General features: G+C 36.2%; 1 protein-coding gene across 1 annotated transcript; it reads right to left on the reverse strand.

Moving 5' to 3' along the window:
- Positions 1 to 614: 614 nt before the first annotated feature.
- Positions 615 to 6427, reverse strand: LOC131659893 (uncharacterized). The gene is made up of 22 exons (XM_058929013.1): positions 6406 to 6427; positions 5990 to 6124; positions 5816 to 5905; positions 5573 to 5679; positions 5356 to 5433; positions 5046 to 5247; positions 4872 to 4961; positions 4604 to 4752; positions 4430 to 4519; positions 4131 to 4332; positions 3969 to 4046; positions 3244 to 3287; positions 3108 to 3189; positions 2935 to 3024; positions 2667 to 2815; positions 2493 to 2582; positions 2201 to 2395; positions 2032 to 2109; positions 1471 to 1561; positions 1204 to 1352; positions 731 to 932; positions 615 to 646 (listed from the first exon to the last, which is right to left on the reverse strand). The coding sequence occupies exons 1-22, from the start codon at positions 6425 to 6427 to the stop codon at positions 615 to 617; spliced, it is 2445 nt and encodes an 814-aa protein (XP_058784996.1).
- Between the last annotated feature and the right edge of the window lie 15716 nt (positions 6428 to 22143).

Genomic DNA, 22143 nt, shown 5'->3' on the forward strand with positions numbered 1-22143 from the left:
TCGAAAAACCTAGATTATTCGTTTTTCCGAAAAAACTCGATTTTTTTGTTATTCTGGAAAAAAACTCGACTTTTCATTTTACCAAAAAAACTCAATTTTTTCGTTTTTCCGAAAAAAACTCGACTTTTCGTTTTTCGGAAGAAGAAAAAACTCGATTTTTTCGAAAAAACTTGATTTTTCCGTTTTTCGAAAAAACTCGATTTTTTCGTTTCTCTAAAAAAACTCAATTTTTTCGATTTTTTGAAAAAACTATTTTTTGTTATTTTTAAAAAAGAACTATTTTTATTATTTTAAACAAAATAATTTAATGGATTTAAAGTATTAATTAAAAATAATCCATTGGATTATCAAAATGTGTTGGATGGATTGGATCCATCCATGTATATAAGTCAAACATAAAATACACAATTTTGACTAATATAGTATAATTTAAATTTAGGTTCAAATTTCAAAGCATAAAATAATCCATCCATGAACTTATTTTTTTATGTGGTGGATGAATTGAATGGATTTTTTGGTGAATGGATTGGATGAATTTTTGCTTAATGGATATAATTGCCACCCCTACTCACTGCTGGCTTCTCCTTTGTTTCTGCAGACTTGTCTTCAAGTTTTTACTTCTCTACTTCCCAAAGAGAAGCATCCCCTGCAGTAGCATCATGCTCATCAATCAACTTAAACAAGTTTCAATAGTAAAACAATACAAACAAAAGATATGTACTCTTATTACCTTTTGCCTGCTCAGTTGGCTTCTCAGATGATTCTGCCATCTCATTGAGACTAACAGAAGAAGGCGCTGCAGAAGCAGATTTCTCTTCAATTGTCTTTGTGTCATTGAAACTCAAGTTATCTAAAATAGAAGTCACTGTAGAAGCATCCAAAATAGGAGAGACTGCAGAAGCAACATCCACTGAAAGTGATTCAAGAAGATTCTATCAAGTTGTCATCAAGCCAAAACTAAAGAGATCATAGCCTATAGTTTAAGAAAAATGGAATAAAAAGTAAAAGCAATTATTATCTAGCATGTACAGTAGAACTCACAGGTAGTTGGCTTCTAATTTGTTTCTGTAGACTTGTCTTCAAGTTTTTTCTTCTCTGCTTCCAAAAGAGAAGCCTTCGTTGCAGTAGCATCATGCTCATCAATCAACTTAAACAAGTTTCATTAGTAGAACAATAAAAACAAAATATTTGTACTCTTGTTACCTTTTGACTGCTCAGTTGGCTTCTCAGATGATTCTGCCTTCTCATTGAGACTAACAGAAGAAGCCGCAGTAGAAGCAGATTTCTCATCAATTGTCTTTGTGTCATTGTTGAAGCATCCAAAATAGGAGATAATGCAGAAGCAGCATCCACTAAAAGTTATTCAAGAAGATACTATCAAGTTGTCATCAAGCCACAACTAAGGAGATCACAGCCTATAGTTTAAAAAAATGGAATAAAAAGTAAAAGCAATTAGTATCATGCATGTACAGTAGAACTCACTGGTAGTTGGCTTCTCATTTGTTTCTGCAGACTTGTCTTCAAGTTTTTTCTTCTCTACTTCCCAAAAGAGAGGCCTCTCCTACAGTAGCATCATGCTCATCAATCAACTTAAAAAACTCGATTTTTTTTCGTTTTTCGAAAAAACTTGATTTTTCCGTTTTTCGAAAAAAAACTCGATTTTTTTGTTTTTCTAAAAAAACTCAATTTTTTCGATTTTTTGAAAAAACTATTTTTTTGTTATTTTTAAAAAGAACTATTTTTATTATTTTAAACAAAATAATTTAATGGATTTAAAGTATAAAATAAAAACAATTCATTGGATTATCAAAATGTGTTGGATGGATTGGATCCATCCATGTATATATGTCAAACATAAAATACACAATTTTGACTAATATAGTATAATTTAAATTTAGGTTCAAATTTCAAAGCATAAAATAATCCATCCATTAAATTATTTTTTTATGTGGTGGATGAATTAAATGGATTTTTTGGTGAATGGATTGGATGAATTTTTGCTTAATGGATCTAATTGCCACCCCTACTAACTGGTAGCTGGCTACTCATTTGTTTCTGCAGACTTGTCTTCAAGTTTTTTCTTCTCTTCTTCCCAAAGAGACGCGTCCCCTGCAGTAGCATCATGCTCATCAATCAACTTAAACAAGTTTCATTAGTAGAACAATAAAAACAAAATATATGTACTCTTATTATCTTTTGCCTGCTCAGTTGGCTTCTCAGATGATTCTGCCTTCTCATTGAGACTAACAGAAGAAGCCGCTGCAGAAGCAGATTTCTCTTCAATTGTCTTTGTGTCATTGAAACTCAAGTTATCTAAAATAGAAGTCACAGTAGAAGCATCCAAAATAGGAGAGACTGCAGAAGCAACATCCACTGAAAGTGATTCAAGAAGATTCTATCAAGTTGTCATCAAGCCACAACTAAAGAGATCATAGCCTATTGTTTAAGAAAAATGGAATAAAAAGTAAAAGCAATTATTATCATGCATGTACAGTAGAACTCATTGTTAGCTGCCTTCTCATTTGTTTCTGCAGACTTGTCTTCAAGTTTTTTCTTCTATGCTTCCAAAAGAGAAGCCTCCCCTGCAGTAGCATCATGCTCATCAATCAACTTAAACAAGTTTCATTAGTAGAACAATAAAAACAAAATATATGTACTCTTATTACCTTTTGCCTGCTCAGTTGGCTTCTCAGATGATTCTGCCTTCTCATTGAGACTAACAAAAGAAGCCGCTGTAGAAGCAGATTTCTCATCAATTGTCTTTGTGTCATTGTTGAAGCATCCAAAATAGGAGATACTGCAGAAGCAGCATCCACTAAAAGTGATTCAAGAAGATACTATCAAGTTGTCATCAAGCCACAACGAAGGAGATCACAACCTATAGTTTAAAAAAAATGGAATAAAAAGTAAAAGCAATTAGTATCATGCATGTACAGTAGAACTCACTGGTAGCTGGCTTCTCATTTGTTTCTACAGACTTGTCTTCAAGTTTTTTCTTCTCTGCTTCCAAAAGAGAAGCCTCCGCTGTAGTAGCATCATGCTCATCAATCAACTTAAACAAGTTTCATTAGTAGAACAATAAAAAAATATATATGTAATCTTGTTACCTTTTGCCTGCTCAGTTGGCTTCTCAGATGATTCTGCCTTCTCATTGAGACTAACAGAAGAAGCCGATGTAGAAGCAGATTTCTATTCAATTGTCTATGTGTCATTGAAACTCAAGTTATCTAAAATAGAAGTCACTGTAGAAGCATCCAAAATAGGAGACACTACAGAAGCAGTGTCCACTGAAAGTGATTCAAAAAGATACTATCAAGTTGTCATCAAGCCACAACTTAGGAGATCACAGCCTATAGTTTTAAAAAAATGGAATAAAAAGTAAAAGCAATTATTATCATCATGCATGTACAATAGAACTCACTGGTAGTTGGCTTCTCATTTGTTTCTGCAGACTTGTCTTCAAGTTTTTTCTTCTCTACTTCCCAAAAGAGAGGCCTCCCCTGCAGTAGCATCATGCTCATCAATCAACTTAAATAACTCGATTTTTTCGTTTTTCGAAAAAACTTGATTTTTCTGTTTTTTGAAAAAAACTCGTTTTTTTCGTTTTACTAAAAAAACTCAATTGTTTCGATTTTTTGAAAAAACTATTTTTTTGTTATGTTTAAAAAAGAACTATTTTTATTATTTTAAACAAAATAATTTAATGGATTTAAAGTATAAAATAAAAACAATCCATTGGATTATCAAAATGTGTTGGATGGATTGGATCCATCCATGTATATATGTCAAACATAAAATACACAATTTTGACTAATATAGTATAATTTAAATTTAGATTCAAATTTCAAAGCATAAAATAATCCATCCATTAAATTATTTTTTTATGTGGTGGATGAATTGAATGGATTTTTTGGTGAATGGATTGGATGAATTTTTGGTTAATGGATCTAATTGTCACCCCTACTCACTGGTAGTTGTCTTCTCATTTGTTTCTGCAGACTTGTCTTCAAGTTTTTTCTTCTCTACTTCCCAAAGAGATGCATCCCCTGCAGTAGCATCATGCTCATCAATCAACTTAAACAAGTTTCATTAGTAGAACAATAAAAACAAAATATATGTACTCTTATTACCTTTTGCCTGCTCAGTTGGATTCTCAGATGATTCTGCCTTCTCATTGAGACTAACAGAAGAAGCCGCAGCAGAAGCAGATTTCTCTTCAATTGTCTTTATGTCATTGAAACTCAAGTTATCTAAAATAGAAGTCACTGTAGAAGCATCCAAAATAGGAGAGACTGCAGAAGCAACATCCACTGAAAATGATTCAAGAAGATTCTATCAAGTTTTCATCAAGCCACAACTAAAGAGATCATAGCCTATAGTTTTAGAAAAATGGAATAAAAAGTAAAAGCAATTATTATCATGCATGTACAGTAGAACTCACAGGTAGCTGGCTTCTAATTTGTTTCTGCAGACTTGTCTTCAAGTTTTTTCTTCTCTGCTTCCAAAAGAGAAGCCTACGCTGTAGTAGCATCATGCTCATCAATCAACTTAAACAAGTTTCATTAGTAGAACAATAAAAACAAAATATATGTACTCTTGTTACCTTTTGCCTGTTCAGTTGGCTTCTCAGATGATTCTGCCTTCTCATTGAGATTAACAGAAGAAGCCGCTGTAGAAGCAGATTTCTCATCAATGGTCTTTGTATCATTGTTGAAGCATCCAAAATAGGAGATACTGCAGAAGCAGCATCCACTAAAAGTGATTCAAGAAGATACTATCAAGTTATCATCAAGCCACAACTAAGGAGATCACAGCCTATAATTTAAAAAAAATGGAATAAAAAGTAAAAGCAATTAGTATCATGCATGTACAGTAGAACTCACTGGTAGCTGGCTTCTCATTTGTTTCTGCAGACTTGTCTTCAAGTTTTTTCTTCTCTGCTTCCAAAACAGAAGCCTCCGCTGTAGTAACATCATGCTCATCAATCAACTTAAACAAGTTTCATTAGTAGAACAATAAAAACAAAATATATATACTCTTGTTACCTTTTGCCTGCTCAGTTGGCTTCTCAGATGATTCTGCCTTCTCATTGAGACTAACAGAAGAAGCCGCTGCAAAAGCAGATTTCTCTTCAATTGTCTTTGGGTCATTGAAACTCAAATTATCTAAAATAGAAGTCACTGTTAAAGCATCCAAAATAGGAAACACTGCAGAAGCAGCGTCCACTGAAAGTGATTCAAAAAGATACTATCAAGTTGTCATCAAGCCACAACTAAGGAGATCACAGCCTATAGTTTTAAAAAATGGAATAAAAAGTAAAAGCAATTATTATCATGCATGTACAATAGAACTTACTAGTAGTTGGCTTCTCATTTGTTTCTGCAGACTTGTCTTCAAGTTTTTATTTCTCTGCTTCCAAAAGAGAGGCCTCCCCTGCAGTAGCATCATGCTCATCAATCAACTTAAACAAGTTTCATTAGTAGAACAATAAAAGCAAAATATATGTACTCTTATTACCTTTTGCCTACTCAGTTGGCTTCTCAGATGATTCTGCCTTCTCATTGAGACTAACAGAAGAAGCCGCTGCAGAAGCAGATTTCTCTTCAATTGTCTTTGTGTCATTGAAACTCAAGTTATCTAAAATAGAAGTCACTGTAGAAGCATCCAAAATAGGAGACACTGCAGAAGCAACATCCACAGAAAGTGATTGAAGAAGATACTATCAAGTTGTCATCAAGCCACAACTAAGGAGATCACAGCCTATAGTTTAATAAAATGGAATACAAAGTAAAAGCAATTATTATCATGCATGTACAGTAGAACTCATTGTTAGCTGCCTTCTCATTTGTTTCTGCAGACTTGTCTTCAAGTTTTTTCTTCTCTGCTTCCAAAAGAGAAGCCTCCCCTGCATTATCATCATGGTCATCAATCAACTTAAACAAGTTTCATTAGTAGAACAATAAAAACAAAATATATGTACTCTTATTACCTTTTTCCTGCTCAATTGGCTTCTCAGATGATTCTGCCTTCTCATTGAGACTAACAGAAGAAGCCGTTGCAGAAGCAGATTTCTCTTCAATTGTCTTTGTGTCATTGAAACTCAAGTTATCTAAAATAGAAGTCACTGTAGAAGCATAAAAAAAACATAATGTTAGTTGCTTTTATGTGTGTCATGTCAAAACTTGGGTCATGGCTTTTGATTTCAAAGAAAAGGTCAATGTTTGACAATTTCAGATTTAAAAAATGGTTAATAGTTAAGCAAGGTTTTAAGTTAGGAGTGTGTAAACAGTTAAGTTGGCTTTTATATTTAGGAGTTAATAGATTTAATTTAGCACATTCTAAAGGCATAAACTACAAAATGAGACTAACCCGTGTGAAACTTTTAAATGTCCTTAAATTAATTACTTGAAGTTGGAAACAATCGCATATACAAGATGGAAAAGTCGTTTAAGCTAGAAAAGTCATTCGGATTAAATCACATTTGCTATAAATTTTATGGAAACAATGGCAGCTTAAAGATAAAAATTTAACCTGAGCAAATTATCTTAAAAAATAATCTTTAGAAAAGCACATATAAGATCCTTACATAGAGCAAATTACACCTCACACAAAAAAAACTAGATTTCCAATTCTAAAAACTACCTTCCCAAGAGGAAGAAAAAAATGAGATCACAGCCAATAGTTAAAAAAAAGGAATAAAAAATCAAAAAATACAATTAAAATTTATGCATGTATAGTAGAGTAGTGTTCAGACTCACTGGTCTCAACGGACTTGTCAGTTGTTTCTGCATCTTCAATTTTCTTCTTCTATGTGTCCAAAAGAGAAGTTGACGCTGCATAAGCCTGCTCATTAACAGGATTGGATTTTTCCATAGCTTTGGGAAACTGAAAAAAAACAAAAGTGACGATAAAAAATTAGCAACAAAAAGTTAATCAAAAACGAATTGACAGAAGAAAGAAAAAACGAATTGAGAAATCGCAATGAAACTGTGCGTTGTGATTTGGGCGCCAAAAATAACTATCACGTGAAATAAACTCTTCTTCCTCTTTCGAAAATCGTTCCTCCGCGGCTCCATAATCTCACCACCGCGGTCTCTATCTGTTTCACCGTCCTAACACAACATCAACACTAGCCTCACGTCTTCGTCACTCGACCTTCCATTCGCGATCTTCGTCGGCGATCTCCCTCTCTTCTCAGTCGCAATATTTACTCACTTCCGATTTTCTTCAAAACCTTCGACTAGTTATACCTCACTGCAAGACTCAAAATCGAACTTCAAGAATATGACCTTGCTTATGGTTATGCAGTTAAGGAATTTGGTTTGGGCTACATCAAAGCATGATGCATACTTTATGTCGAATTTCTCAATGTTTCGAGACATGTAGCACCACCCGAGGTGAATGTCATTTTTCATACTTTTGAATTCGATAGCACGGACTTCTGATAATTCTTGATTATTGAGACGAATAACTTGCAAAACAAGTCAGTTAATCGAAAAAACTCACTTTCTTGTTACTAATTTGTTTTCTGGATGACTTGTGTTACAAGTTATTGATCTGATCCTAATACTAATGTTATCAATTTTCATTTTAAGACACATTCGGGAAGTGTATCAGAAAGATTCACAAAAACCACAGTTAGTAAACTTGCAGTTAAAGATAATCTTCTAATTGCAGGAGGGTTTCAGAGCGAACTCATTTGTAAGGTAAACGGTTAAATTGTTCGTGTTTCGATAATTATATATTTTTGTAACTCAAAGTGATAAAATCATCGACTATTCTATTTTTATCACTTTCTTTGTTACTGATATTGCAGCACCTAAATCAACTTGGTGTTAGCTTTTGCACAAGGATTATTGATCGGTAAAATAGCAAGTGTACTATTTTGCCTTTGTAGTAATAAAGGGAAAATTCCCCAAATATCGATCTCAAGGACTGCGTGATATTATAGAGTTATTAGGAATTTAATTAAGCAAAAAGCCTTGGGGTTTATGGTTTGGTAATTATAATTGCAACTAAAAGTAAAAGAAGTATTTGGTCAAATATGAGTAATCTGCCATGGTAGGTGTGTGCATTAACATGTAACAATTCTGAACCCTTGTTTCATAACAAAATTCAACTTATCAATTACCAGTTCTTAAGGGTGTTTGCTCCTAAGTCCTTAGTGGGCAAACCTTTGAACATTCAATCCTAATCCCAAAGTCCTTTGATATTAGTGATGAATTCAAGCATTATTATTACCAAGAATGTTCCGGTTACTATAGGGTATCCCTAGTCCTAGATGATATCTACTATAGTATAATGGTATAAAAACCCTAACAATGGAGGTCCATCCTAATTGTCAGTCATGAATCAATCCAGTTGGTCCGACGAAGAAAGCGTAAAAAACCTTATACAATTAAATTGAACGTGAAATAGAAATATGTTATTGAAATTCGGAATTCAAAATCATCACAAATGTTAATCAGGGACACCCCCTAGCATTGGGAGTTTTAGCTACTCATATCATCCAAAGAAACTACAAAGATATCTGTAATACGGTGAACTGACTTTTAAAGAAAATGTTGCGGATAGCAAGAGTCGCCACCGACTTTTATTTTATCCAATTAAAGAAAGGCTAAAAGAACAGGAAAAGACCTTTTAAAAAGATTTTGAGTTCGGGGGGTAAGTTATACAAAGGGAAGGTGTAAGGCACCCTTTGTATCCATGGTTATCCATGGGCTCTTAATTGCTTAGCTCACTTTGTTTGAAATGTTTGAATTGTTTGAAAAGATTTTCGAAGAAGAACTTTAGCTTGTAAATAAGCGTAGTCTTTTTGAATTTGATTCGGAAAAGAGGTGTAAAAAGTAACTTGAATTAGAGCAAGCAATTAGTAGCAACTACCCTAAGTTTGAAAATTCGTTCTTTTAGCTTTTCAGGCGAAAGGATCTATCCATGCCATAAGAGGGCGGGAAGTCTTTCAATTGGATGTTTGAAGGGTCATCGAGAAATTATCATTCGCCACAAGACTGTCCCTTGCCACAAAGAAGGCAGGTAGTCTAAGGGAAGGACATAATAGTCATTTAAGGCATCATGCGAGGATACCTTAGCAATTGGGACAATCATCTTATAAGGCAACATCGAGGGAGTTTCAATAACTCTGAAGGCGACAGGCAACATTGCTTTAGGTATCCTCGGAATCGAGGGACTTTGACTATTAATACGTTTAGAGGCAACAGGCAACAATAAGGCAACAGTATAAGGCAACAAGGCAACCAGAGGGATTACCCTAAAGGTGCGTGTGTGGCACAATCAGGTGGTTAATTCAGATATTTATCTTGTAATTAGTTATCTACTTCTGTTAAAGGCTTGCACTCCCTAAGATTACTAACCACGCAGTTTAAAATGGCAGAAATTAAAGGCAGGAAAATAAAACCTATGCTATTACAATAAACACCTGCGGGGATGGGGGAAATTAACAAATGAAAATAAGAAGGATCAATAATTATAAAAAAATCCTTAAGCGCCTTGATCTTCCTCGAACCCTGAAAATTAAAAGGAGAATAAATAAGGGTGAGTGCATTGACTATTCGAGGCAAACCCTATTTCGGGCAAAAGGCAAAAAGTAAATAATATTTAAATAAAATAAAATAAAGGATTGGAAACTTAGCTCTGATGGTGTGTAGTCGGAGAATCTTGGCTATCCCTGAAAAGTGAAGAAGAGAAAGGGAAAGAATTGGGCGCGAAAATAAAAGGCAAAAATAAAGCGCAGAAATTAAATAAAAGCAAAAAATAAAAATAAAAATTAAAATGGTATTTAAGCCAAGAAAGAGTTAAAAACTTAGCTTTTTAGTGAGTAAGGCGCGTAATCGGGGGATTTTGATTACCCTGAAAATTTACACAAGAGAAAAGCATTTTTAATGTATGAAAGATCTACAAACCCTGAACCTAACAGGTTTATTCAAGAAAACTTATCGTGACCTACAGGGTTCGTAAGGCATAAAAACATTAAATTATTATTGTAAAAGGAATTTTGATATTGCGAAAAAAAAGGGTTTTCGATAATATAAATAGTTATAAAACTATCATATACTAAAAAAAATATTTTAATTAAATAATCTAAAATTAGTAACAATAAACTATAAAGAAAATAAATAAATGAATGGTTGTGTAATTAAAAATAAATAATATAAAATACTTAGCTTTGGATCATGTGTGATTCAGCCTGGAGGTCCATGATATGATCCTTCAATCTGGTGCGTCGGATTCAGGACGCAAGCAGTCTAATGGCCATAGATGGAGGGTGTATCGTGAATCCTCCTGCAGTAGCGTGCATGGGATCTGGAAACAAATAAACTGAAAAATATCATTGCATAGCCTGGGGTTCGAACCCAGGTCTGTGAGGGTAGTATTGTTTCTCTCAACCAGATGTGCTGCGCAGGTTATTTGATAAAATAACAATCATCAATCATTAAATAATAAAAGTAAATCAAATAACTCATTCAAAAGTAAGAGTCAAAGAGTGGGCCCCTCGTCTTGCGCGTTCAGCCAATTAGAGGAGGGAAGAGAAGCACGCGTGGTTGACTGGCGAATCTGTGCATGCCACGCGTAGGCGGAGGGAGTCAACCGGTGGACCAGCGAATGGAGAGAGGGACACGCGTGCGGCGCTGTTCATCTTCTTCCTCGATTCGCCTGCGGAAATCTCTGCGGATTCAGTTGTGATGTTACCTGCGGATTTTCCCGCAGGTTCTTAACCAGTCAATACCATGATTTAATACCTGCAAAATAGTGATCCAACGAAACAAGAAGTGACCCAGATCCTATAATTGGGATCCCCTGAATCGATTAGTACCATTATCTTGGCCAGAACATGTCCCTAAATACGAATACGAAAGGCATACGTTATTGTGCCCTAGCAATGGTGATTTCAAGTTTACGCGTGAAAGCTTCGAACTAACAGTTCTAATGGCCTCTAAACACCTTCAAAAACTCAAATACGTGTTTAGATAACATTGAAACGGAATGAAACATGATATGTGAAGATTCAAAATATGAATGTATATGGTGAGTATGGCATGTAATTTCCAGACGTGATTAATGCATAAAGGCTACCTGGATCGGCCTTATAACTCCTTAAAATGTGAATGGAACGAGTCTTTGCCCTTGAACCGGCCTTAAACAAGGAATGCTAGCTTGCCCTAGCTTATGAACTTTTGCAACTTTTAGAACCCTAGCCTTATTCTCCAATTTTCGTCCTCCCCTTATTCTAACATTGTGGAGTGTATTTATGTGTGAGAATTAGGTCATGAATGGGCTTGGTCCTTGAGTTATTGGAAAAAGAGAATATTTGTTTTAAAAAATCATTCTAAATCTTTCCAAATTTGCATGATATCTTTTCCATGGTGTTTTCCACGAATTTAGACTCTCCCATGTGATTATTTGGATCATCTTGATTGATTGCAAATGATTAAAAATCAAATCTTTGATTAAAACTAATTTTTATATTTTATAATAATTTATTCCATATTTAAATGAACTAAAATTCAAGTAAATGAAATAAATATTGTAAATATAAAATAATTAATTTAAAGATTATTTTAAGACCCATGGATAAGTTTGGAATGCATCTTTTAGGCCCATTAGTCCAAAAACATCAATTTGTGCAATTAGGGCTTTGTGTTTTTCTTGAGAATCGACCAACTTCTGAGCCTTGTATCTCCTTCAATTTCTATCATATGAAGATGTTCTTGACCATTTTAGAAAGCTTAAATAGTCCTCTAAAGCATCCTTTTGGTTTCATCTCGATTGAGTTTACCATGTTCTAGTTATGAGCTTTTGAAAAAGATGACTTTTTGTTGACCTTTTGGAAGACCTATAATGTATTGGCTTATATCTCTCAAATGGTGCATTTATTGACTTTGAGCCCAACATCAAAGTTGTAGAGAATGAAATTTCCTTTGGAATAGGCTTTGGTTGGGGAATTTGTGATGAAGTATGAGAGAGATATGATCAGTCAAAGTTGGGTTGACTTTCTCCTATAAAACCCTGATTTAGAAACTTTAGGTTTTGTTGATTTCTAATCTTTCCTTAATGAACCATGATCAATTCTTGATCAAATGGTGAGTGATACTTCAATATGAGGATTTCGACAAAAAAAAATCAGGAGTTTTGACTGGGGTTTGACCATTGTTTGACTTTTAGATCCACCAGTCGATTATTGATCGTTTGGGCCATTGACTGAGCTATCCTTTGAATCAGGGCTTGAAATTTGGCATAGAGGTTCTTTGAATCATATGAGATGTCTTGGAGCCATTGATTCACTGATTTCCCTTTGAACAAATCAAACCCTAGTTCAGAGCCTTGCAAAGGAGAGTGTGTTTAGGAGCTTTGTGTATTGATTTGAATTTGTACAAGAGAAATAGTATGGGCAAATTTTAGGGTATGACAGCTGCCCCTGTTCAATTATCTTAAACCTGAAGATATAGAGTGGTTTATATGCCAGTCGGTATCTGAAGGTGGAAGATGATTGAACACTAGAATACCAAGAAATTTGCCCTAGCTGAAGTAGGGACTTTTGTCGGAGATGGGCTTGAAGATGCCATCCAGGTGTTTGAGAGTCAGAATATGTCGTACGTTAGACTGTTTCTGAGGAATAGACTTAGGTTGTGTCGTACGTTAGACAGGGTCTAGTTTGCATCAGCAGATGTCTGGAAAACCGTGCGTTAGGTCGAAGAATAAACCGCGCGTTGGACTATTCTCAATTGCATCCTCAGATGTCTGGAAGACCGTGCGTTAGGTCGAGGAATGAGTCATGCGTTAGACTAATCCCAATTGCATCCTCGGATGTCTGGAGAACCGTGCGTTAGGTTGAAGAATAAGTCGTGCGTTAGACTACTCTGATTTGCATCCTTAGATGTCTGGAAAACCGTGCGTCAGGTTGATGGATGAGTCGTGCGTTAGACTAATCCAAATTGCATCCTCAGATGTCTGGAAGGCCGTGTGTTAGGCTGAAAGATAAGTCGTACGTCAGACTAATCCAAATTGCATCCGTAGATGTCTGGAATGCCGTGCGTTAGGCTAAAATTTTTTGTATTGAGGAATATTTGTTGGAGATGGGCTTAAAGATGCCATCCAGATGTCGAGACTGAAGTGTTTGAGAAGCAGTTGTTTGAATGTTGATCGTATAGTAGATGAATTAGATTTTTGGAGAGTTGGTCTTGTCAGCACCATTCGTAGTAACTGAATTAGACTTTGGAAATAGTTGATCGTGTCCACATCATTCGTGATGATGAAATTAGATCTCTGTAAAGGTTGATCGTGTCAACACCATTCGTAGCAACCAAATTAGATCTTTGAGAGACAATCGTGTCTACATCATTCGTGATGATAGAATTAGATTTTCTTGTCGTGTCAGCACTGTTCGTAGTAACTGAATTAGACTGGGAAGGTCAGTGATCGTGTCCACATCGTTCGTGATGATGAAATTAGATCTCTTTAAAGGTCGATCGTGTCAGCACCGTTCGTAGTAACCGAATTAGATCTTGGAGGGACAATCGTGTCTACATCGTTCGTGATGATAGAATTAGATTTTCTTGTCGTGTCAGCACTGTTCGTAGTAACTGAATTAGACTTAGTTGGTCATTGATCGTGTCTACATCGTTCGTGATGATAGAATTAGATTTTCTTGTCGTGTCAGCACTGTTCGTAGTAACTGAATTAGACTTAGTTGGTCATTGATCGTGTCTACATCGTTCGTGATGATAGAATTAGATCTCTGAGCGTTGACCGTGTCAGTACCATTCGTAGTGACCGAATTAGATCTTTGAAAATGATCGTGTCATTACCGTTTGTGGTAAATGAATTAGATCTTCGAGCGCTGACCGTGTCAGTACCATTCGTAGTAGCTGAATTAGATCTTGGAAAGTTGGAGACTTCGTTCATTTGTCGGTACCTGTATCCTTTGTGATTTTGATGACTGATCTTGTTTTGAAGATACATAGCTGGGGATTTATGATTTCTTCTTGGGGATGATCAGTAACTTGATGTACCCTGAATGAGGATAAGAGAGATGAATGACCTTTGTTTGGAGAAGAAATAGTATCGGGGAACAGACGGTGTCAAAGATGTGAACTCTGTTGAGGAGCTATGTCTTTGTAGGGACGAGAGCATTTGAAGATATCTTCTTGAGGATTGCTCTGTAGGGATATGATCTTGTGAAGTCAGGAAGGCATGGATGCCCTGAACATTGCCCCCAGTATTATAGTAACTACCATTCCTGGGTTCGTATTGATTGGAAAACACCAATAAATATTGATCGAAGTGTTGAACATGCCTCGTGTACTTTGCCCCTAGCTAGTAGGAACTTGAAGGGATTCACCTCGCAAGGACTTTATGAAGTGTATATTGTAAGTGACATGCCTCTAGTAATCAAACTTAGGATGATGCCCCTGACTGTTTGGCTTTTTGAGAGATTCTTGGAATCTTGACTTGATTGCCCCAGATTGATTGGGGAAAACGTGTCATGCCCCTTGTATACGTAGGAGACATTGCTTCTTGGAGTAATATTGTCTGTCGGGATAACTTTCAGTCATTAGTTGTACCCTGTGCAAATTCTTTCTGTTGCTAACATTTGAAATTATGTAGCAGAATTTGTTTAATAATGAATTCATGAGATGCAATGCACACGTTTGTCTTGAGTTTTTGAAAAACATTAAAACAAGAGATGCAAAAGCGTGATATTTGTAAAACATGCTATTTGTAACAATGTGATTGTAAAAACAGGATATCAACTTAACATTTGTAGTAAACCTTAAGGAGTCGGGATACCCTTTTGATGACAGTATGCTTTCGAACTAACCATGCTTCAATTAGGACTTTTAAGGGTTGTAACGTGGCTTGGTTCACGGTTTAAGAAACAAAGGATAAAGGCTCAAAATTTGATTGTACCCACCCCTCTTCGTGATGATCTTCAATCCTAAGTTCAGTTGATTCGACTTATGCATTCAGGTTCCAAGAGACTTTTGGATTTGCACCTTTGATAATGATGATGGTTCACAAGCAGAGAGAACTTTTGAGATGGCAGTCACTTCTTCCTTTTGGTAGTCACAACTTTGAGTTGTTCAAGAATTTATTGACTTTTTTTTCCATCTTTTTGATATCCCTAACTTTTGCCTAAACTGTCTATTTTGAGCTTACAGTCAGCGGGATGCCTTGATTTTTGCCTAAGTCTTCTTTTTGATTTTTGACTTAGCAGGCTTTTCTTTGTATATATGTTTTTTCATTTTTCTCTTTTTTTTTTTTGAAAGATATTGACTGCCTTGCTTAATGTTTGATGAACCATCGTTGGCTTTTGATTAACACTTCTTTGATGTGTGCGGATGAATGCTTGTGATTGAAACTTTGTTGAAAGGTGTACTAAATGATTCTCTTAAAATAGAATGCACAGCCAAATTAACTGAGAACTACCTTGCCCCAGGTTATGATCAAGGGTTTTAATTAATACAAGAAAATCTTCTACTTCTTAGGCTCAACGGGGTTGACGAGGGATTAACATCCTTATATCTCCACTGTTTAGGAATTGAAACAATGCCTGTACATCGTCAGCATAGTCCGCTCAAAAGCATACTGTGTGAGGTTGCGGTATCGCTTTCGTCATCCTCCCTCAGAAGGCTTACAGCTTAGCAGGAGTTGAATATCACAAAAACATATGCGGAATAAAGACATAATTAAAAATGAGTGATAACGAAATAATTTATTCAAGACAAACATATGCAATGCACTGATGATGATTATTAAAACAGATAATGTCTATCATGAGTCAAATGTTTAAACAAACAGAATAGAAATTGCACATGAAAGTAGATCTAATGATCCAATAGTTCGTCCGTCTAGATCTCAATCAGTCTTGTCATGACTAGGCATAAGAGCGGCGATCACCACAGGAGTCTCAAGAGGGGTGAATTAGATTTCTCCATCATTGATCAGATCTTGAATCTTATTCTTCAATGTCCAGCAATTGTTTTTGTAATGTCCAGGACTGTTGGAATGGTACGCGCACCTCGCGTTGAGTTTATAGTCAGGAGTGGAGTTGTTAGCATTTTTAGGAGGGTCCCTCAGAGTAATCAATTCGATCTTCAATAGATGTTGTAATGCTTGCACCAATGACATATTGATCTCGGTGAATTGATGCTTGGGTACGTCTGGCTTTCTTCGTTGTTGTGGAACTGGTGTAGAGATTCAGAGTATCCGGGATTCGAGCTTCCGGAATGTATCTGACATAGGACATCAGAACGAGTTATTCATTAAACCATATCTGAAGAGGAATGCCAGAACGGGTCATACATTAGACCATATCTGGAAGTGGGAAATCAGAACGAGTTATTCATTAAACCATATCTGAAGGAGAACAATCAGAACGAGCCATGCATTAGACCATATCTGATGAAGGATGTCAGAACGAGTCATTCATTAGACCATATCTGTTAGAATGTCAGAACGAGTCCTACATTGGACTATATCTGTTGAGGAATGGCAGAACGAGTCATACATTAGACCATATCTGTTGGAATGTCAGAACGAGTCATACATTAGACCATATCTGACTAAAGATACCGGAATGGATCATATATTAGACCATATCTGATAGAGAATGCTTGCTTGTTAGAGTCGATGAGTTATTTTGACGAAGTTTTGGAATGTAAAAAGGGCTTGTCAGAATGAATCTCCAGCTCGATTATATCTGAGAGGAATGATTGTCGAGGCGGAACCTGAAAACAAGGTTAGGAATATGCGATGTCATGAATGCAAATGCAATACTTTCAAGGATCTTTAGGAATTTAGTTAGCAACTTTAGAAAATGATTTGGTTGCATCTTTGTTTGAAGAATTCTGAATTTCGTTTTTGAACATCCTTCTTTGAGAGTCGAGCTCACCATATCGAGTGGGTCATCGCCTCTGATTCGGGACACTTTTGAATTTGAAGATACATAGCAAGAGGAAAGTAAATCCTCTTGCCCTTTGATAGGTGCGGTGTCTTTGAATTGGAAGGTACGTGGCCAGAGGAAAATAAATCCTCTTGCCCCTAGATAGGAATTCAGTCCTTGATAAAGGCACCTGAAATTGTGCTTCCTAAATTCCTAAGATCCTTGAAAGGGTTAGTTAATGATGTCATGATGTCATGATGTTATGCGAATGCAGTTCATTAGACATAGTGTGAGATAGTAAGGGTAAACCCGTCCTTTAACAAAACCTGCAAGGAAGCAACAGTTAGTATGTTATGTGAATGCACCTCATTAGGCACAACATAGAATAGTGAGGGCAAACAAGTCTTTTAACAAAACCTGCAAGAAAACAAAGGTTAGTAGCAAACACAGACGAGTCACACAAGTGTCCTTAGGTTTAAAGGCTCGCGTGAAGTTCGTAGGTAAGTACCCTCCCCACTGAAGTCTAGTTGGTTCAACCTGTCCTAGATAAAGATCGGATTCTATGGTGCTCATATCTCTGATCTTTCTCGTGGGCATTGTCTCAACATAGCGCACAATCGGCCAGCCAAAAGCATCCCTTGAGTCCAATCTCAATGAGTGTAGCATCGAGTATCAACCAGCTTCAGTCAGGAATCCAAAGCCAGCCATCTCGCTACTTCCTATAGGCCAAAGTCAAGTTCAACTAAGGTTCTAAGGGCGAATTAGTGCTTATGACACCACGCGGTAGCCAAACGTCTCCTCGATCAGATTCAAGGGCCATCAGGACAAACCAAAGCGTCGCACTAACGGTGGCCACCAGTTCAACCATAACGATACATGTCGTACAGCCTCCCTGGTCTAATGCCACATACCTAAGGTACACTAGATCCGGGTGTAGGACCTTTCACACAGCAGAATTCCCAAAACAGCCTTGAAAATTAAAACAAGCAAAACAAAAAACAATTAAAGTGAATCCTAAACTTTTAAGATAACCCCTCTTTTATCGAATTTTTAATCCCCAGCAGAGTCGCCAGTTCTGTAATACGGTGAACTGACTTTTAAAGAAAATGTTGCGGATAGCAAGAGTCGCCACCGACTTTTATTTTATCCAATTAAAGAAAGGCTAAAAGAACAGGAAAAGACCTTTTAAAAATATTTTGAGTTCGGGGGGTAAGTTATACAAAGGGAAGGTGTAAGGCACCCTTTGTATCCATGGTTATCCATGGGCTCTTAATTGCTTAGCTCACTTTGTTTGAAATGTTTGAATTGTTTGAAAAGATTTTCGAAGAAGAACTTTAGCTTGTAAATAAGCGTAGTCTTTTTGAATTTGATTCGGAAAAGAGGTGTAAAAAGTAACTTGAATTAGAGCAAGCAATTAGTAGCAACTACCCTAAGTTTGAAAATTCGTTCTTTTAGCTTTTCAGGCGAAAGGATCTATCCATGCCATAAGAGGGCGGGAAGTCTTTCAATTGGATGTTTGAAGGGTCATCGAGAAATTATCATTCGCCACAAGACTGTCCCTTGCCACAAAGAAGGCAGGTAGTCTAAGGGAAGGACATAATAGTCATTTAAGGCATCATGCGAGGATACCTTAGCAATTGGGACAATCATCTTATAAGGCAACATCGAGAGAGTTTCAATAACTCTGAAGGCGACAGGCAACATTGCTTTAGGTATCCTCGGAATCGAGGGACTTTGACTATTAATACGTTTAGAGGCAACAGGCAACAATAAGGCAACAGTATAAGGCAACAAGGCAACCAGAGGGATTACCCTAAAGGTGCGTGTGTGGCACAATCAGGTGGTTAATTTAGATATTTATCTTGTAATTAGTTATCTACTTCTGTTAAAGGCTTGCACTCCCTAAGATTACTAACCACGCAGTTTAAAATGGCAGAAATTAAAGGCAGGAAAATAAAACCTATGCTATTACAATAAACACCTGCGGGGATGGGGGAAATTAACAAATGAAAATAAGAAGGATCAATAATTATAAAAAAATCCTTAAGCGCCTTGATCTTCCTCGAACCCTGAAAATTAAAAGGAGAATAAATAAGGGTGAGTGCATTGACTATTCGAGGCAAACCCTATTTCGGGCAAAAGGCAAAAAGTAAATAATATTTAAATAAAATAAAATAAAGGATTGGAAACTTAGCTCTGATGGTGTGTAGTCGGAGAATCTTGGCTATCCCTGAAAAGTGAAGAAGAGAAAGGGAAAGAATTGGGCGCGAAGGCAAAAATAAAGCGCAGAAATTAAATAAAAGCAAAAAATAAAAATTAAAATTAAAATGGTATTTAAGCCAAGAAAGAGTTAAAAACTTAGCTTTTTAGTGAGTAAGGCGCGTAATCGGGGGATTTTGATTACCCTGAAAATTTACACAAGAGAAAAGCATTTTTAATGTATGAAAGATCTACAAACCCTGAACCTAACAGGTTTATTCAAGAAAACTTATCGTGACCTACAGGGTTCGTAAGGCATAAAAACATTAAATTATTATTGTAAAAGGAATTTTGATATTGCGAAAAAAAAGGGTTTTCGATAATATAAATAGTTATAAAACTATCATATACTAAAAAAAATATTTTAATTAAATAATCTAAAATTAGTAACAATAAACTATAAAGAAAATAAATAAATGAATGGTTGTGTAATTAAAAATAAATAATATAAAATACTTAGCTTTGGATCATGTGTGATTCAGCCTGGAGGTCCATGATATGATCCTTCCATCTGGTGCGTCGGATTCAGGACGCAAGCAGTCTAATGGCCATAGATGGAGGGTGTATCGTGAATCCTCCTGCAGTAGCGTGCATGGGATCTGGAAACAAATAAACTGAAAAATATCATTGCATAGCCTGGGGTTCGAACCCAGGTCTGTGAGGGTAGTATTGTTTCTCTCAACCAGATGTGCTGCGCAGGTTATTTGATAAAATAACAATCATCAATCATTAAATAATAAAAGTAAATCAAATAACTCATTCAAAAGTAAGAGTCAAAGAGTGGGCCCCTCGTCTTGCGCGTTCAGCCAATTAGAGGAGGGAAGAGAAGCACGCGTGGTTGACTGGCGAATCTGTGCATGCCACGCGTAGGCGGAGGGAGTCAACCGGTGGACCAGCGAATGGAGAGAGGGACACGCGTGCGGCGCTGTTCATCTTCTTCCTCGATTCGCCTGCGGAAATCTCTGCGGATTCAGTTGTGATGTTACCTGCGGATTTTCCCGCAGGTTCTTAACCAGTCAATACCATGATTTAATACCTGCAAAATAGTGATCCAACGAAACAAGAAGTGACCCAGATCCTATAATTGGGATCCCCTGAATCGATTAGTACCATTATCTTGGCCAGAACATTTCCCTAAATACGAATACGAAAGGCATACGTTATTGTGCCCTAGCAATGGTGATTTCAAGTTTACGCGTGAAAGCTTCGAACTAACAGTTCTAATGGCCTCTAAACACCTTCAAAAACTCAAATACGTGTTTAGATAACATTGAAACGGAATGAAACATGATATGTGAAGATTCAAAATATGAATGTATATGGTGAGTATGGCATGTAATTTCCAGACGTGATTAATGCATAAAGGCTACCTGGATCGGCCTTATAACTCCTTAAAATGTGAATGGAACGAGTCTTTGCCCTTGAACCGGCCTTAAACAAGGAATGCTAGCTTGCCCTAGCTTATGAACTTTTGCAACTTTTAGAACCCTAGCCTTATTCTCCAATTTTCGTCCTCCCCTTATTCTAACATTGTGGAGTGTATTTATGTGTGAGAATTAGGTCATGAATGGGCTTGGTCCTTGAGTTATTGGAAAAAGAAAATATTTGTTTTAAAAAATCATTCTAAATCTTTCCAAATTTGCATGATATCTTTTCCATGGTGTTTTCCACGAATTTAGACTCTCCCATGTGATTATTTGGATCATCTTGATTGATTGCAAATGATTAAAAATCAAATCTTTGATTAAAACTAATTTTTATATTTTATAATAATTTATTCCATATTTAAATGAACTAAAATTCAAGTAAATGAAATAAATATTTTAAATATAAAATAATTAATTTAAAGATTATTTTAAGACCCATGGATAAGTTTGGAATGCATCTTTTAGGCCCATTAGTCCAAAAACATCAATTTGTGCAATTAGGGCTTTGTGTTTTTCTTGAGAATCGACCAACTTCTGAGCCTTGTATCTCCTTCAATTTCTATCATATGAAGATGTTCTTGACCATTTTAGAAAGCTTAAATAGTCCTCTAAAGCATCCTTTTGGTTTCATCTCGATTGAGTTTACCATGTTCTAGTTATGAGCTTTTGAAAAAGATGACTTTTTGTTGACCTTTTGGAAGACCTATAATGTATTGGCTTATATCTCTCAAATGGTGCATTTATTGACTTTGAGCCCAACATCAAAGTTGTAGAGAATGAAATTTCCTTGGGAATAGGCTTTGGTTGGGGAATTTGTGATGAAGTATGAGAGAGATATGATCAGTCAAAGTTGGGTTGACTTTCTCCTATAAAACCCTGATTTAGAAACTTTAGGTTTTGTTGATTTCTAATCTTTCCTTAATGAACCATGATCAATTCTTGATCAAATGGTGAGTGATACTTCAATATGAGGATTTCGACAAAAAAAAATCAGGAGTTTTGACTGGGGTTTGACCATTGTTTGACTTTTAGATCCACCAGTCGATTATTGATCGTTTGGGCCATTGACTGAGCTATCCTTTGAATCAGGGCTTGAAATTTGGCATAGAGGTTCTTTGAATCATATGAGATGTCTTGGAGCCATTGATTCACTGATTTCCCTTTGAACAAATCAAACCCTAGTTCAGAGCCTTGCATAGGAGAGTGTGTTTAGGAGCTTTGTGTATTGATTTGAATTTGTACAAGAGAAATAGTATGGGCAAATTTTAGGGTATGACAATATCAAATAAAGACATTACAATAGAGATGATGAACTTTGATCTTCAATGGCTTCCGCTCATGAGAGTTCTATGTTCTTCTCCAATTGCATAGGCTTCTTTTCTCAAAAATCACTGAAATCGGCGTCATCACCCAACACAGGCCGTTTTGAGCAACACGGGCACCCGTGTTGGTCCCCTGTTATCTTTCTTTTCCTTGTTGAGTCCCAGGACGTGCAACACGGGCCGTGTTCTGCAACACGGGCATCCGTGTTGCTTCACTGTTATTTTTCTTTTTCTT

The sequence above is a fragment of the Vicia villosa genome, linkage group LG3 (genome assembly GCF_029867415.1).
Source record: "Vicia villosa cultivar HV-30 ecotype Madison, WI linkage group LG3, Vvil1.0, whole genome shotgun sequence".
Taxonomy (NCBI): Eukaryota; Viridiplantae; Streptophyta; class Magnoliopsida; order Fabales; family Fabaceae; genus Vicia; species Vicia villosa.

Bases quoted from the DNA above. Each gene is read 5' to 3' on its own strand.
- LOC131659893 (XM_058929013.1), bottom strand. From the start codon at position 6,427: ATGCGATTGTTTCCAACTTCAA. The intron at 6,125-6,405 runs GTAATTAATTTA...ATGCTTCTACAG, and splicing joins GCGATTGTTTCCAACTTCAA to TGACTTCTATTTTAGATAAC. The intron at 2,396-2,492 runs GTACATGCATGA...ACAACTTGATAG, and splicing joins AGCTAACAATGAGTTCTACT to AATCTTCTTGAATCACTTTC.